At 41.2% G+C, this 13019-nt stretch overlaps 1 protein-coding gene across 16 annotated transcripts in view; it reads right to left on the bottom strand.

Moving 5' to 3' along the window:
- Window positions 1-13019, bottom strand: part of LOC100063568 (nuclear body protein SP140) — a 71652-nt gene that overhangs the window by 20381 nt on the left and 38252 nt on the right. For 9 of the 16 annotated variants that reach the window (XM_070270628.1, XM_070270631.1, XM_070270635.1 and 6 more), the window contains 6 exons: window positions 12673-12756; window positions 7586-7666; window positions 5373-5456; window positions 4872-4961; window positions 2928-3044; window positions 2031-2084 (listed from right to left, as the gene is read on the bottom strand). In XM_070270628.1, coding sequence (XP_070126729.1) covers window positions 2031-2084; window positions 2928-3044; window positions 4872-4961; window positions 5373-5456; window positions 7586-7666; window positions 12673-12756 — 510 coding nt within the window. Of the gene's footprint in view, window positions 1-2030; window positions 2085-2927; window positions 3045-4871; window positions 4965-5372; window positions 5457-7585; window positions 7667-12672; window positions 12757-13019 lie in introns of all 16 variants that reach the window. The other 7 variants (XM_023642516.2, XM_023642522.2, XM_023642523.2 and 4 more) reach the window with 1 other exon arrangement.

Raw genomic sequence — 13019 nt, 5'->3', positions numbered from 1 at the left:
ATGTGGTCACTCCTCCGGTCAGCAGAAGTCAGACAGCTGGGCTTCTGTACATGGCCTAGATGCTTGGTCTGCCACATGGAAAAGGACAGACTGGCAGATTAAAGAGACCCTACCTCTGGGGCCGTGACTGAAGAAGTGAACTGTGGTGCTGGCTGACTGGTCTGGGCCCCTCATGGAAACTCCTGCATAAGTGCCTGCTCTTGGCTGATGGAGGCTGACGCCATGATTCTGATGCAGGGCTATGGCTACCCTTTTTGGAGGCAGTAGGGGATAATTTCTTTACATTTTCCAGCTTCTGAAGGCTGCCCACATTTCTTGGCTCATTGTCCCCCATGTTCACCTTCAAAGCCAGCTGCATTGTGTCTCTCTGATGATAATTCCATAGTCACATGTCCCTCTCTCCACAACAAGAAAAGTTTTCTGATTTTAAGGACCAGAGTGATTTGATTGCAGCTACCCAGATAATACAGGATAATCTTCCCATCTCAATATTCTTAACTTAACCACATCTTCATAGTCTCTTTTGCCCAATAAAGTGATCGATTACAGGTTCCAGGGACTAGAACACGGACATCTCTGTTTCTGCAGGCATAAACTTCTCAAGAATCATAGAGTTCTCCCATGTATGTGAGATTTACTTCATTAGAAAAGAGGTTCCTTCACAGATCTTTCCTGTGTAATTATATACCTATTTTTTACTTCTGCTGTGCTGGCTGAGGGAATCTAGAGTCACACACTTAATCTCTCCAAATAACCTTTTATGTGACCTTTAGCTACTTCTCAAAAAGTCGTTCAGCCACAGTCTTGGTCCCTTCTACAGAGCACACTTTCCTGATAGTAAATCTCCTAATTTTAGCACCTTTCGCAACCTGGAAATGCTGAGAATTTTCCAAATCATCAAGTCCTAATTCTTTTTGTTTAGCAATTCTTACCTCAATTTCCTTCTTTCTGCTCACATTTTACCATAAGCAATAAAATAAAACCAGCTGCACCTTTGTCACTTTGCTTAGAAATCTCCTCAGCTACATATCCAGAAAGTTCTGCTTTCTACCTATCTGCAGGATAGAATTTTGCTAAGCCTTCTGTCTCTATCTAATAAGGATCCCCTTTCCTCCAGTTTTCAAAAGCATGTTCCTTATTTCCTTCTGAGCCCTTACCACTGACACCTTTAATGTCCATATTTCTACTAACAGTCTGTTCTGCATGATTTACGTCTTCTCTAAGACAATATAGGTTTTCTCTACCATGTTCTTCACTTCTGAGTCCTCACTAGCAGAGCCTTTGGCACCATATTTCTATTAACACTGCTCAAGGCCATGTAGACATTTTCTATCATTTTACTTAAAATTCTTTCCATTGCCCATTTCCCACCGCCCATTGCCCAATTCCAAAATCACTTTCAAATTTTAGGAATGTGCTATAGCTGCATCCTACTTCTGATAACCAAAATCTATATTACTCTCCTATTGCTGCCATAACAAGTGATCACAAATTTTGTGGCTTAAAACAATGCAAATTTATTATCTTACAGTTTCGTTGGTCAGAAGTCTGACAAGGGTCACTCTGGGCTAAAATGAAGGTGTCAGTAGGTCTTCATTCCTTTCTTCAGGCTATGAAGGAGAATCTGTTTCCCTGACTTTTCCAACTTCTACAGGTCTATTTTCTTGTTCCTTTCCTTCATCTTTAGAGCCAGTAATATTGCGTCTCTCTGTTATTATCTTCCACAGTCACTTCCCCTCTCTCCACAGCCAGGAACAGTTCTCCACTTTTTAAGGCCCATTTGATTATGTTGAGTACACCCAGATATCCAGGATAATCTCCCCTTTCAAGGTCCCTGGCTTAATTATATCTGTAAAATCCCTTTTCCCAAGTAAGATAACGCACCACAGGTTCCAGATATTAGGATATGGACATCTTTGAGAGGCCATCATATTGTTATCACTTATTATTGTAGATAATGATAATGAAACTCTGGCATTAAAAATCTTATTTTTAACACCAAAAGCAAGTAAAATCTTATGCACTCTTACTTCTTTTCCTCTTGGGTTTTCCCAAACTAGAGTTGTTTCCAATATCCACAGTATCTAGAAAATGACAGGTAAAGGTGAGGAAACATAAATGAACAGAAGTTACAAATCTTAGGATAATATTGCAGAAGGCTTCAGTTTATAAAGATGTTTAGGTTATCATTTCTCTGTTCCTTCTAAAGGAACTAAAGGCTTACCGAACTGAGAGGTAGGAGTCCAGGATGGGCCCTGGGTCTTCCTTTATTCCTCAATAGGACTTTGAAAAACACTCTTAAATACCTATGCACTTTAGTTTACTCAGGCATAGGGACAGTTATCCTATCCTGCCTAGGTCTGAAAATTTTTTATGAGAATTAAATTAGATCCTATGTGCAAAAGTCTACAAGAAATCACTATATAAACCAGTGACACGCTGGAGGGCATCCACCAAAAATATGTACTGGGTTAAGAATAATTGATCTGAAGTCTTTCCTTCCAACAATTAAGGGGCAGAATCAGTTGTCTTTTGAGGCTTTTCTACAGTTGTGACAAAATGACACCATTATCCACTAGTAGAAGTACACTTGGCTTTCTTGGGTTCCACTGAAGATTGGGTGTGACAGGGATGAAAATCACTGTATAAATACAAGACTTTACTATTGATATACTAGTGTAATGAACAAATAGTGCCATCTTTAAGAGTGCATTTCTACTACATCATCCATATATAATCAACAAGGCCCATCCTATAAACATAACTTTATAATGATCTCTTGCCCCACTGCTATTCTAAAAGAGTCAGCTCAAGCAAATGCAGAGAACAGGACAGTGGGATGGACTGGCCCCCCTTCCACCATCCTACCAAGATATTTGGTACCCATGGAGCCACTCCCATCCCATGACCCTCAGAGGCTGTCTTACCCATTGTGTCACGTCCCTGGCTACTTCCAACCCTTGATTCCAGATCTCCTGGCACATCTTTTGAGAAGCACATAACACAGGAACATTTCTCATTTCCACATGCTGGTGGCTCTGCTCCTGGGCCAAAATCATGATTTATGAAGACTTTTCATTTGTCCCAATGATCCTCTTTTCTGTACCCTGTTGATCCCCCTTTATCTACTTCTTTCTCTGAAATCTTCCATTAATTCTTCCTCTATCTGACTCTTCCTTTAAATCTCCCTTTTTCCCTCTCTGGTCTTTTTCTCTTTATCAGAACTCTGTTTCTGCTTTAATTATTTTTTAAGTCATAATTATCTTGTCCATCACTGGGTAGTAGGCTAGAAGTAAGCTCTTCTGATTCTCCTTCTCTATGCATTTGGAGAGCTTCTAGTTCGTTCGATACTAAAGAGAAACAAGAAAATTACTGTCCATGGATCCCAAGACAGTGATTAGGGAAGAGTTCCCAGTGCTCTCATGCTGCACACTGATATTCTGAGCTAAGATAAACTGCTTTCGGGGAAAAAATACACCAGCTCCAATAATCACACCTGAGATCTCACAGAGCTATGCTTTTCTTATCTTTTGCATCTCATTCTGCTTTCTCTACTTTTATTTTTCCACTTGTAGCCTTAAGAATAAAATAAAAAAGATCTTATCGTTTCAGGAAAAAACTAACGGTTCTTTGAAAATTGTAAAAAGTAACAACCAGAACCAGTTTTAAACGCATCTCAATTGGCCAATGACTACTTACATCACTAACCACATTTAAAGCCAGCCAATGAGCGGCAGCCTTACACTTCTGAAAATCAGCCGATCAGTAAGAGCCACACTCCAGAAAGCCCATGCCTATGGCTAAATGCTAACCTATTCACAAATACTTCTGTTTCTGAAAGTCTGCAGTTCCTGAAGTATAAGCTTTCCAAAGCTCTATGTAAAAGCAGTAATTTCCTCTTTTAAAGAAACTGTGTCCTATAAGTATTGCCTCCTCCCACCATGTGCCTTGCTTAGCAAGCAATAAATCCTTCTTTTAGCTTCAGATATTGCATGATGGTCTACCCCTTCAAAAATGGAGTTCCCACCGAGATCATCTTGAAGACTCTTGCTTAAGAGTGTCCTGTAGGACCCTTGGACCAACAGGTGTAAATCACGGGCCTCTTGTGCCCAACTCAGACTGTCTCCCTGATCCACTGCCAAGTGAATCTGTCGCAACAACAACTTGAGCTCTGACTTGTTTCACTGAGCTCTTACTTCTGAATTCATCTTACTATCTAAAGATGCATATACAATTAGATACAAAATAGTTAGACATTTTCGTTTGGAGGTGCAGCATTTAGCAAATACTCTGTTAATGTGTTTATTCACTTCACTACTTCATTTACTCTCACTGTTCTTTTTTCTATTTTTAAAAAGTCTTGTCTCACGTGTGTTTGTTTGTTCCTGACTTTCCTGTGTTTCTTGAAAGTTATAAGAAAGTGATCCAAAGCAAATAGATAGAGGCATAGACCTCATAAGTCCCCTATCCAAGCCAGCCCTAAAGACTATTTCACGGAGGAGGATCCATTAAACAGGAGCCTGGATTGTCGCACTGATCATCACATTCTCCCTTGCACTTTCACCCTTATCCTTATAACTTTAGCTTTTCTATGTACTGGCTTAATGTTCAAAACCTCTGATATCCCCATAACGTTCTCTTTACTACTAGTAACAGCTTTCCTGGACTAACTTCATTTAGGATGATCACCACCCTAACTTTGTAATTCAGCTCTTCCAAAATATTTCTTGTGTAGCAGTCTCCCTGAATTTTCCCAAAGGGCCAAGATAAATGTGAAAAATTATATGTGAGAATTAACTGGACCTTTCATTGTAGAACATGCTCAGAGTAAAATCCATCAAGAAACAGCCTGCAGCCAAGACAATCCTTACCTCCCTTATCTGGTCCACTTTCTGGTGGTGGGCTCAAGGCTTCCTGGAGCTCTTCTTCGTCACACATTTCTGAACAGGCACTGTTGCCTTCTGCTGAATAGAATGAAATCCCTTAGAGGATCCAATGTATGACCAATGGAAACCATAGTAGGAAAACCCACCTCAAGACAACCAGGAAGACCAAGGTGGCTCAAGTATCTCCTAGTTGGGAATGTCCCTGCCCTCAGACCCTCCTGCCTTTGAGTTCACCTGACCTGGAGGTTAACATGGCTCCTGTCACTATCACCAAAGACTGAGAACAGACGACCCATCTCACTTGCCTCCCGTACACCTAATTCTCTCTCTACTCTTGATCCTTTCCACTTGGCTTTACACATTTCTTCTGTATGGGTATTTGAAGGGGAGCAGGGGACAAGGGGAGAAAAAAGGGGGAGATTCTCCTCCCTATAGACAGGAAAACAAAGATTCAATTAGTTAAATGGGAATTGAAATCACAATTACCTTCTCCATCACATAGTTGCTGGCTGGGCACGTCCTCTGGTTCTTCTTCGTTGGTCCTTTGGGGAGCTTCAGGATCACAGGACACTGAAGAGAAACAAGGAAATGAGCTGAGCCAGGCTGTTCAGAGCACAGGTGAGCTGCTTTTGGGAAAATGGACATCTGCTCTAAGGACCACACCTGAGATCCAGTTGAGCCCTGCTCTGCCTGTTTCCATCTCATTCACCTGGCTCTCCTGCTCTCTGCTTCTCAGTTTCCTATCTGTAGCTCTGCCTCCGAACATTTCTGCTTCTGCACTCGGAGAGTATTTGTGCATTTTTCATTTTGTGGGCTCTGCTCCCCCTGACTTCTCCTATCTCTTTGCTTTTCTATCTTTTTTTCCTCAAAGATGATCTTTTTAAAAATTTATTTATTGTTTTTTTATTGAGGTCACATTGGTTTACAACATTATATAAATTTCAGATGTATATCATTATATTGCAACTTCTGTATAGACTACATCACATTCACCCCAAAAGTCTAGTTGCCATCCGTCACCATACAAATGTCCCCCTTTACCCCTTTTGCCCGCTCCCCAACTCCCTTCCCCTCTGGTAACCACCAATATGTTCTCTGCATCTACGTGTGTACTTGTTGTTGTTTTTAATCTTCTATATAAGAATGAAATCATATGGTATTTGGCTTTCTCCATCTGACTTATTTCACTTAGCATAATACCCTCAAGGTCTATCCATGTTGTTGCAAATGACATGATTTCATCTTTTTTATCGCTGAGTAGTATTCCATTGTGTATATATACCACATCTTCTTTATCCATTCATCTGTTGAGGGGCACTTAGGTTGTGTCCAAGTCTTGGCTATTGCAAATAAAGTTGCAATGAACATAGAGGTGAATATATCTTTTTGAGTTAGAGTTTTCATGTTCTTTGGATAAACACCCAGAAGTAGAATAGCTGGCTCATGTGGTAGTTCTACTTTTTAATTTTTTGAGGAATCCCCTTACTCTTTTCCATAGTGGCTGTACAAATTTACATTCCCACCAGTAGCATATGAGGGTTCCCTTTACTCCACATCCCCTCCAACACTTCCTATTTCTTGTCTTTTTAATAATGGTCATTCTGATGGGTGTGAGGTAATATCTCATTGTGGTTTTGATTTGTATTTCCCTAATGATTAGTGATGTTGAACATCTTTTCATGAGCCTGTTGGCCATCCGTATATCTTCTTTGGAAATATGTCTCTTCAGATACTCTTCCCATTTTTGAATCGGGTTATTTGTTTGCTTGTTGTTGAGTTGAATGGGCTCTTTACATATTGTGGATATTAACTCCTTATGGGATATATGATTTGCAGATATCAAATGATGGTGGTCTTGATTTCTTTTCTCCTTATTCTCTCTAGCTCTGTTCCTCCAAGTCTCTCCAACCCCTCTAGCAGGATCCATTCCTTCTCTCATTGTCTCTCTTGATTTCTTCCCTTCCCTGCTGACATTCTTTATTTGTGAAGCGGAAGCTTATCTGCATCAGGCCCTGTTCCATTCCCCTTGGAAGCCTGAAGGTCTCCCTTTGGGCTCTGACTGCATGACCACATCGGCCTCCTACTAACCTCACATAGCTATCACCTGCAACGAGATGCTCAGGACATGGGCCTCTGCTCTTCCTCCTATTTTGATCTCAGGAAAAAACAAGTATCCTTTTTCCTGTGCTTCTATTTCCTTATCTCTAAGGAGGGATAATAACAGTTTTCCTGGATAAGTCCTAAAGTTTTGTGAGGGAGCCTCACTCACCAAAGTTCTTTGAAAAGAAAAAAGTGCCATATAATCCAATAACCTGATGACCAACATGTGACAAAAACTATAATTTGGGCTTGAGAGTTGTTGATCTTTCCTTCTGACAAGTAGATCTCAGAACCATGTTTCTTTTGAAACCTATCCAAGATTATGACAATATAATAATGTTATTACTAAGCACTAGATAAGTATCTTTTATTCTTTATAGAAAATAAGAGGTGGGCAGGAGTTAAGATCACATTATTGAGTCTTTAGTATAAATAAGCATAAAGAGTAAAAGAAAAAAGATGCTCTTTTCTTGGCATTTACCTACTACAACACAAAGAGGGAACAAGTTTATTCTAAGAATAAGGGTCATGCTGTTCAGCTCTGAATACAGCTGCCTGACACCCTGCAGCCCAGCACTGGCAATCCCCCCCTTCCTTACCTGGCCCACATCTTGGTGGGGAGCTCGAGGCTTCCCGGGGTTCTTCTGCATCACAGGTCTCTGAACAGGCATTGCCGTCCTCTGCAGAAAGGAATGAAATCCATTGGAGGTCTCAGCATACAACCAAGGGAACATCATGGCAAGAAAACTCCTAGTGAAGACATGGGAAGCTGAAGTATCTCCTTAGATGGGACTGTGCCTGTCCCAGACCATCTTGGTCTGCCCTTTGGGTTCACCTGGCCTCCAGGTTGACTCACTCCTATCATTGTCACCAGAGGCTGAGAACCATCCACCATCTCCCCCTTTCTCCATAGGTCTAATTCTCTCTTTACTTCTTCACATTCCCCGTTGGCTCTGCACGTTTTTTCTGTCTCTGCCCTTGTTTCCTGCTGCCAGTATCTCCAGATGCTTCTCTTTGTTTTGATGTGTTTTTATCTCCTCTGCTCCTGTCTCTTTTTCTCTTGCACCCTTGACACTGCTCTTTATCTGTTTTCCCCATCTCACTTATTTCCTTCCTGCTCCCTCTCTCATACTGGGTGTCAGGAGAGACATCTCTGAAATAGTATAACATACCCTGATCAGGGAATGGGTTAAGGAGCAGAGTGGGCCAAGGCAACACCACCAAACACAGGGAAAAGCTGCTCAAAGGCCCACATATAAAAGAAAGATCAGAACATTGCAATCACTGAAAATATTTACACTATCGTCAGAGATGAGGCAGAAGAAATGGCCTGGGGCCCCATGGTGAACAGAAGGCACAGAAAGCCACAGGAAAAGTAACTGATTTAATCCTAAGGCAATAAAGATTACCACCAATTTTAAGTGGGTAAGTAATATAATCTGATTTACATCTTGCAAACAACAATTGTACTAAAGTGAAGAAAATGAGTAGGATGCGAGCAAGAGAAAATGGGACATTCATGCCCTTTGACTGAAAATGAGTAAACTCAAGAAGGAAGAATTTCCAGTTTCATGGAAGAAGATATTGGTTCCAATTTTGGAAGTGTCAGTTCCTGAAAGGCATGGAGAAGTTCTTGGGATAAATGTCTTCAGTACACAGATGGATGACCTGGGAAGACAGGTCTGCCTAGCAGGCATGCACTTGAGATTCACTCGTCACCTGAGAGTAGATGAGACTGCCCAGGGAGAGGAGTATTACTCTTGGAGTATGTTATGGGCACCTCTCTCTAGTGGGGACATCTTAATCTGAAAACTCACTCCTGAGATAAACCCGTTTTGCTGGAAGATGCTCCAGTCTAGTGACTTGTGCTTCAGCATTACAGGATCCCAACTTTCTTCTCTCTTTCCTATACAGCAGTTGTCACGCTTTACTGATCTTTGAATTATTTTGATATAACTCTTTCTCTACATAATTTCCTTCAACACTTTTTTTTTTGGTATTTATTTGCCTCTCTATATAATTTCTCTAATTTTTATCTCTGTATCTCATTTCTTATTGAGGTTATCCCCTTTCGACATTGCCTCTCACTTTCTCCTTTTCTATCTCTGCTCCTCTGGGTCTTATCCTTCTGGGTGCCTACAAAATTTCCATTATTTTATATATTTTCCTCATTCTCACAGATCCCTTCTCCCAAAGGGACAAAAGTTCTTCCGTTTTCACATGGACCACCACCCCAGAGAGCCTTCCCTCATCAGCTCTACCTTAACAGTCTCCCATGTGAACTTTCTAAATTGCAAGCCTATCAATCAATTCACAAAGCTTATTTCCGTGTTCCTGCTACTTAAGGAAGTAGGCTGAAAATAATCGCCGTGTCTCACTTGCCATAACCTGCTGATGTTTGAATTTTTGTGTGCCTTTATAAATTCACCCAGGCACTCTGCTTTTGTGCCCCAGCTGCCTTTGGCATATTCTGTTTCCCTACCTTCTCCATGCACAGATACCTTCTCTGCTCAGGAGCTCAGCTCACTTTTATCCTTTGTCTCTCTCACAGGTTCAAAAAAATCAAAACAAAAAACGGACACAATTCTATTTGTATGGGTGTGAATATGAAGAAGAGAATGGTAGGACAGGAGAAGAGGGAGATTTTTCTTCCCCATGCTGACCAGAAAACAAAGATTTATTGAGGTTGTTGGGAATTTAAATCGTAATTACCTCTTCTCTCAGCTGGCAGTAGGCTGAACACCTTCTCTGGTTCTCCTTTGTGAGTCATGTGGGGAGATTTGGGATCACAGGTCATGGCAGAGAAACAAGGAAATGATGGACCACAGAGGGTGATCAGAAACAGACCTGAGCGTGCTCATGCCAACCACAATGGGAAAGCGATATGTCTGCTGCAAGCACTGTCCCTGGGACCCACACCAACTGTTCTGCTTTTTTCCCATCTTGTTGCACCTCATTCTCCTTCTCTCTACTTCTCAGTGTCCTACCTACAGTTCTGCCTCCACACACTTCTTTTGTTTCCTAGTTGTGCATCTCTTTGACTGTCTGAACTTCTCTCCCCCCAGCTTTTCCTGTCTCTTGTTTTTAGGTCTTGTTTTTTGTTTTGTTTTGTTTTGTTTTTTCAGTGACACTGTATCTCTTTTCTCTTATTATCTTTCCTAGCTCTTTTAGTCTAGATCTCTCATAGCCCAAGTGCTTGGGTCCATGCCTATGTGCTCTGTCTCTCAGTAGTCTCCGTTCCCTCCCCACTAATATTATTTGTTTTCCTTTCTTAAAGTGTTATATTGGATCCTGGTTCACCCCCTGGGAACCTTCAGAACTTCTTGGGCTTCCTCTTCATCTTCTGGCCACATGACCCTGCTGTGACTGCCAGCTGGCCTCACACAACCGTCACGCTCAGCAACACACCCAGGATGTGCTTCCTCTTCGAATTTGCTACTTTGCCCTTGCAAAAATAATCTGCCTTCGTTTTTGTCTTTATCTCCCCATCCATAAAAGAGGTTAAACAGTTAGCATGCCTGTATCTTAAGGTTTTGTGAAGTAAAAGGATCTCTTGACAATCCAATAATCTGATGGAGACTGTCAGAAACCTTGCACATCTTGTCGCCCATCCCTTGTTCTCTTTCTCATTTTCACCCTTTCCATGTGTCTCTACTTGTTCTGTTTCTACCCATGTAGCTTTCTGTTGGAATCTCCTGATTTGTTTCTTTTCCCATGTCTATTCCCACCCCCCTTTTCTCCCACCTGCTTCCTTGATGCTGTGCTTTACGTCCTCTCCCTGTCTCTGGTCCTGTTGCTTTCTAGAGCTGGCACTCTGGAAAAGTATGTAATTTCCACATGTTTCACCAGATTAGTGAGCAAAATGGAGAGCAGAGTGAGCCAAGAAAGCTGTTCCAAGCACAGGGCTAAGCACGTGCAGAAGTTTAGATGAGAAAGAATAATCAAAAAATTAAAATTACTGCAAAGTTTTATGCAGATTTTGAATTAATTGCAGGAGAGGCAGACATGAGGCTGGAGCCATGGGAAGGAAAATGGATTTAATCCTTATGACAACAAGATGTTCTTGATTTAAGGTAGAAAAGTAAGATAAGCCAGCTAGCTTGCATTTTCAAAGAGTCATCTAGTTGAGTTAGAGGATGTGATGGGAGTTAACGGATGTGATGGGAGCGTGATTAAGGGAAGATATGAGACTAGAGGCTGTTGCTTTAGTTCCAGAGAAAAGAGATATTTGTCTAGAGTTTTTGTGTTGGGTGTGGAAAGGAATGGACAGGTGGAGACAAGTTAAAGGTATAGTTGACTAAAATAGATGATATATGAGGTGTGTGAGTTGAGGCGGGGGATGAGTCACTGATGACTCCCAGGTTTCTGCTTGAAGAATGGAACAATAGTGTTCTACACTCAGATAGGGAACATCAGGAAAGAAGGCAGATATGGAGTCTACAAAGATGGCTTATGAAATTGTGGAAGTGTCTCATATTGAGGTTCCTGAAAAACGCCCAAATGGAGATGGCTTTCAGATCCCTGCACAAACTTATTCAGGCACTCAGGTGAATGAGCTTAGAAGACAAGTGGGCCAGAGATAGGAACTTTGGGATTATTAAGTTATAGATGGGTGTAGACAAGAATGGCTGGGGGAAGTCCCATTGCCTCTAAATATATTACCAAAAAGTGCCACTTTGAGACTTGAGGACACCATAATCTGACAACTCACTGCTACCATGTTCCACTCCTAGTGCCAGAAGTTGCTTCTGTGCACCAACTCTTCTCTTAATTCCCACAATATCCAAACTGACTTTATCCCTTGTACTCAGTGTCCCTACTCTATTGACTTTTTGTTCGTTCTCCTTTATTTTTTTCTCTAGGTATAACTTTATGCCCCTACCCACTCTTTCCATTCCTTAGCATTTCCCTCTCTGAGTTTCTCTCTTAAATCATGTACTCTACCTTTTTAATTCTACAATTGTTTTATTATTGAGCTTATCTCATTTCTGTGGTTCTCGTTTCCCTGCTTCTATCTGTTCTATTCTTAACTTTCTGTTTCTAATTTTTCAACCTAAAATTTAAATCTAAAAATTTAAACTTCAGCCTTTCCATATATTTTGTTCATCTCACATATTTCTTCTCCCATATCATTAAGATTCTTGTCTTTGCCATTGACAAATGAGCTGTGATCCTTCCCAAAGCCAGATCCATTTCAAAAGTCCTTCACACAAGTTTTCTATATTGCAATTACACTCATTATGCCTATGTTTCTGGCACAATCTCAGGGAAAGTAGATTGAAAATTATTTCTCCTTCTTAATAACACATACGAACCTGGTAATATTTGGATTCAAATTTTATTTAGGTGAAATTGAGAGTCCACTCCAGTCTCTCTTCATTTAATAACTCCATCAATATTTTTCATTCTCCCTCTCTTTGCCTATATCCAGGAAACTTCACCCAGTCTGAGCTCATCCTTCCTTCACTGCTTCTGTCTCTCGAGAAAAGCAACCAGAAGCTGGGCATAGTCTGTCTATGTGTGTATATGAGTGTGGTTGGATGGACTGATGGATGGGTGTACAGATGGATGGATGGGTGGGTGGTGGGTGGGGCAACAGGAAGGGAGATGGAAGAATAGGTGTTTCTCTGTATTGATAGAAAAATAAAGCTTTAATTAGATAATCTATCATTTAAATCCTAATTACCTTCTCCATCATAAGGTAGTAAACTGGGCATTTCTTCTGATTCTTCTCCTTCATCCATTTGTAGATTTACAAGTTCACAGGACACTGAAGAGAGAAACAGGAACATGAGGGACAATTGAGAATGACCTAGAGTCTACCTGGATGTGGTCAATATTCAGAGTACAGCCGAGCTCTGATGTTCAGAGTGCAGGAGAACTGCTCCTGGGGAATAAAAGTAGGTTTGCATCAACCGAGCTTTGCTCTGCCCCATTCAGCACCTTGCTAGGCCCTTGCCCCGCCTCCTTCTCTCTCCTTCTGTTTTTTCCCTCCCTCTAAGCCTGTTTCCACGCATTTCTGCTTCTGTACCG

The sequence above is a fragment of the Equus caballus genome, chromosome 6, assembly GCF_041296265.1.
Source record: "Equus caballus isolate H_3958 breed thoroughbred chromosome 6, TB-T2T, whole genome shotgun sequence".
In the NCBI taxonomy this organism is placed as follows: domain Eukaryota; kingdom Metazoa; phylum Chordata; class Mammalia; order Perissodactyla; family Equidae; genus Equus; species Equus caballus.
The sequence above is the reverse complement of the archived record's forward strand: the minus strand, read 5'-3'. Positions and strand labels throughout refer to the sequence as shown.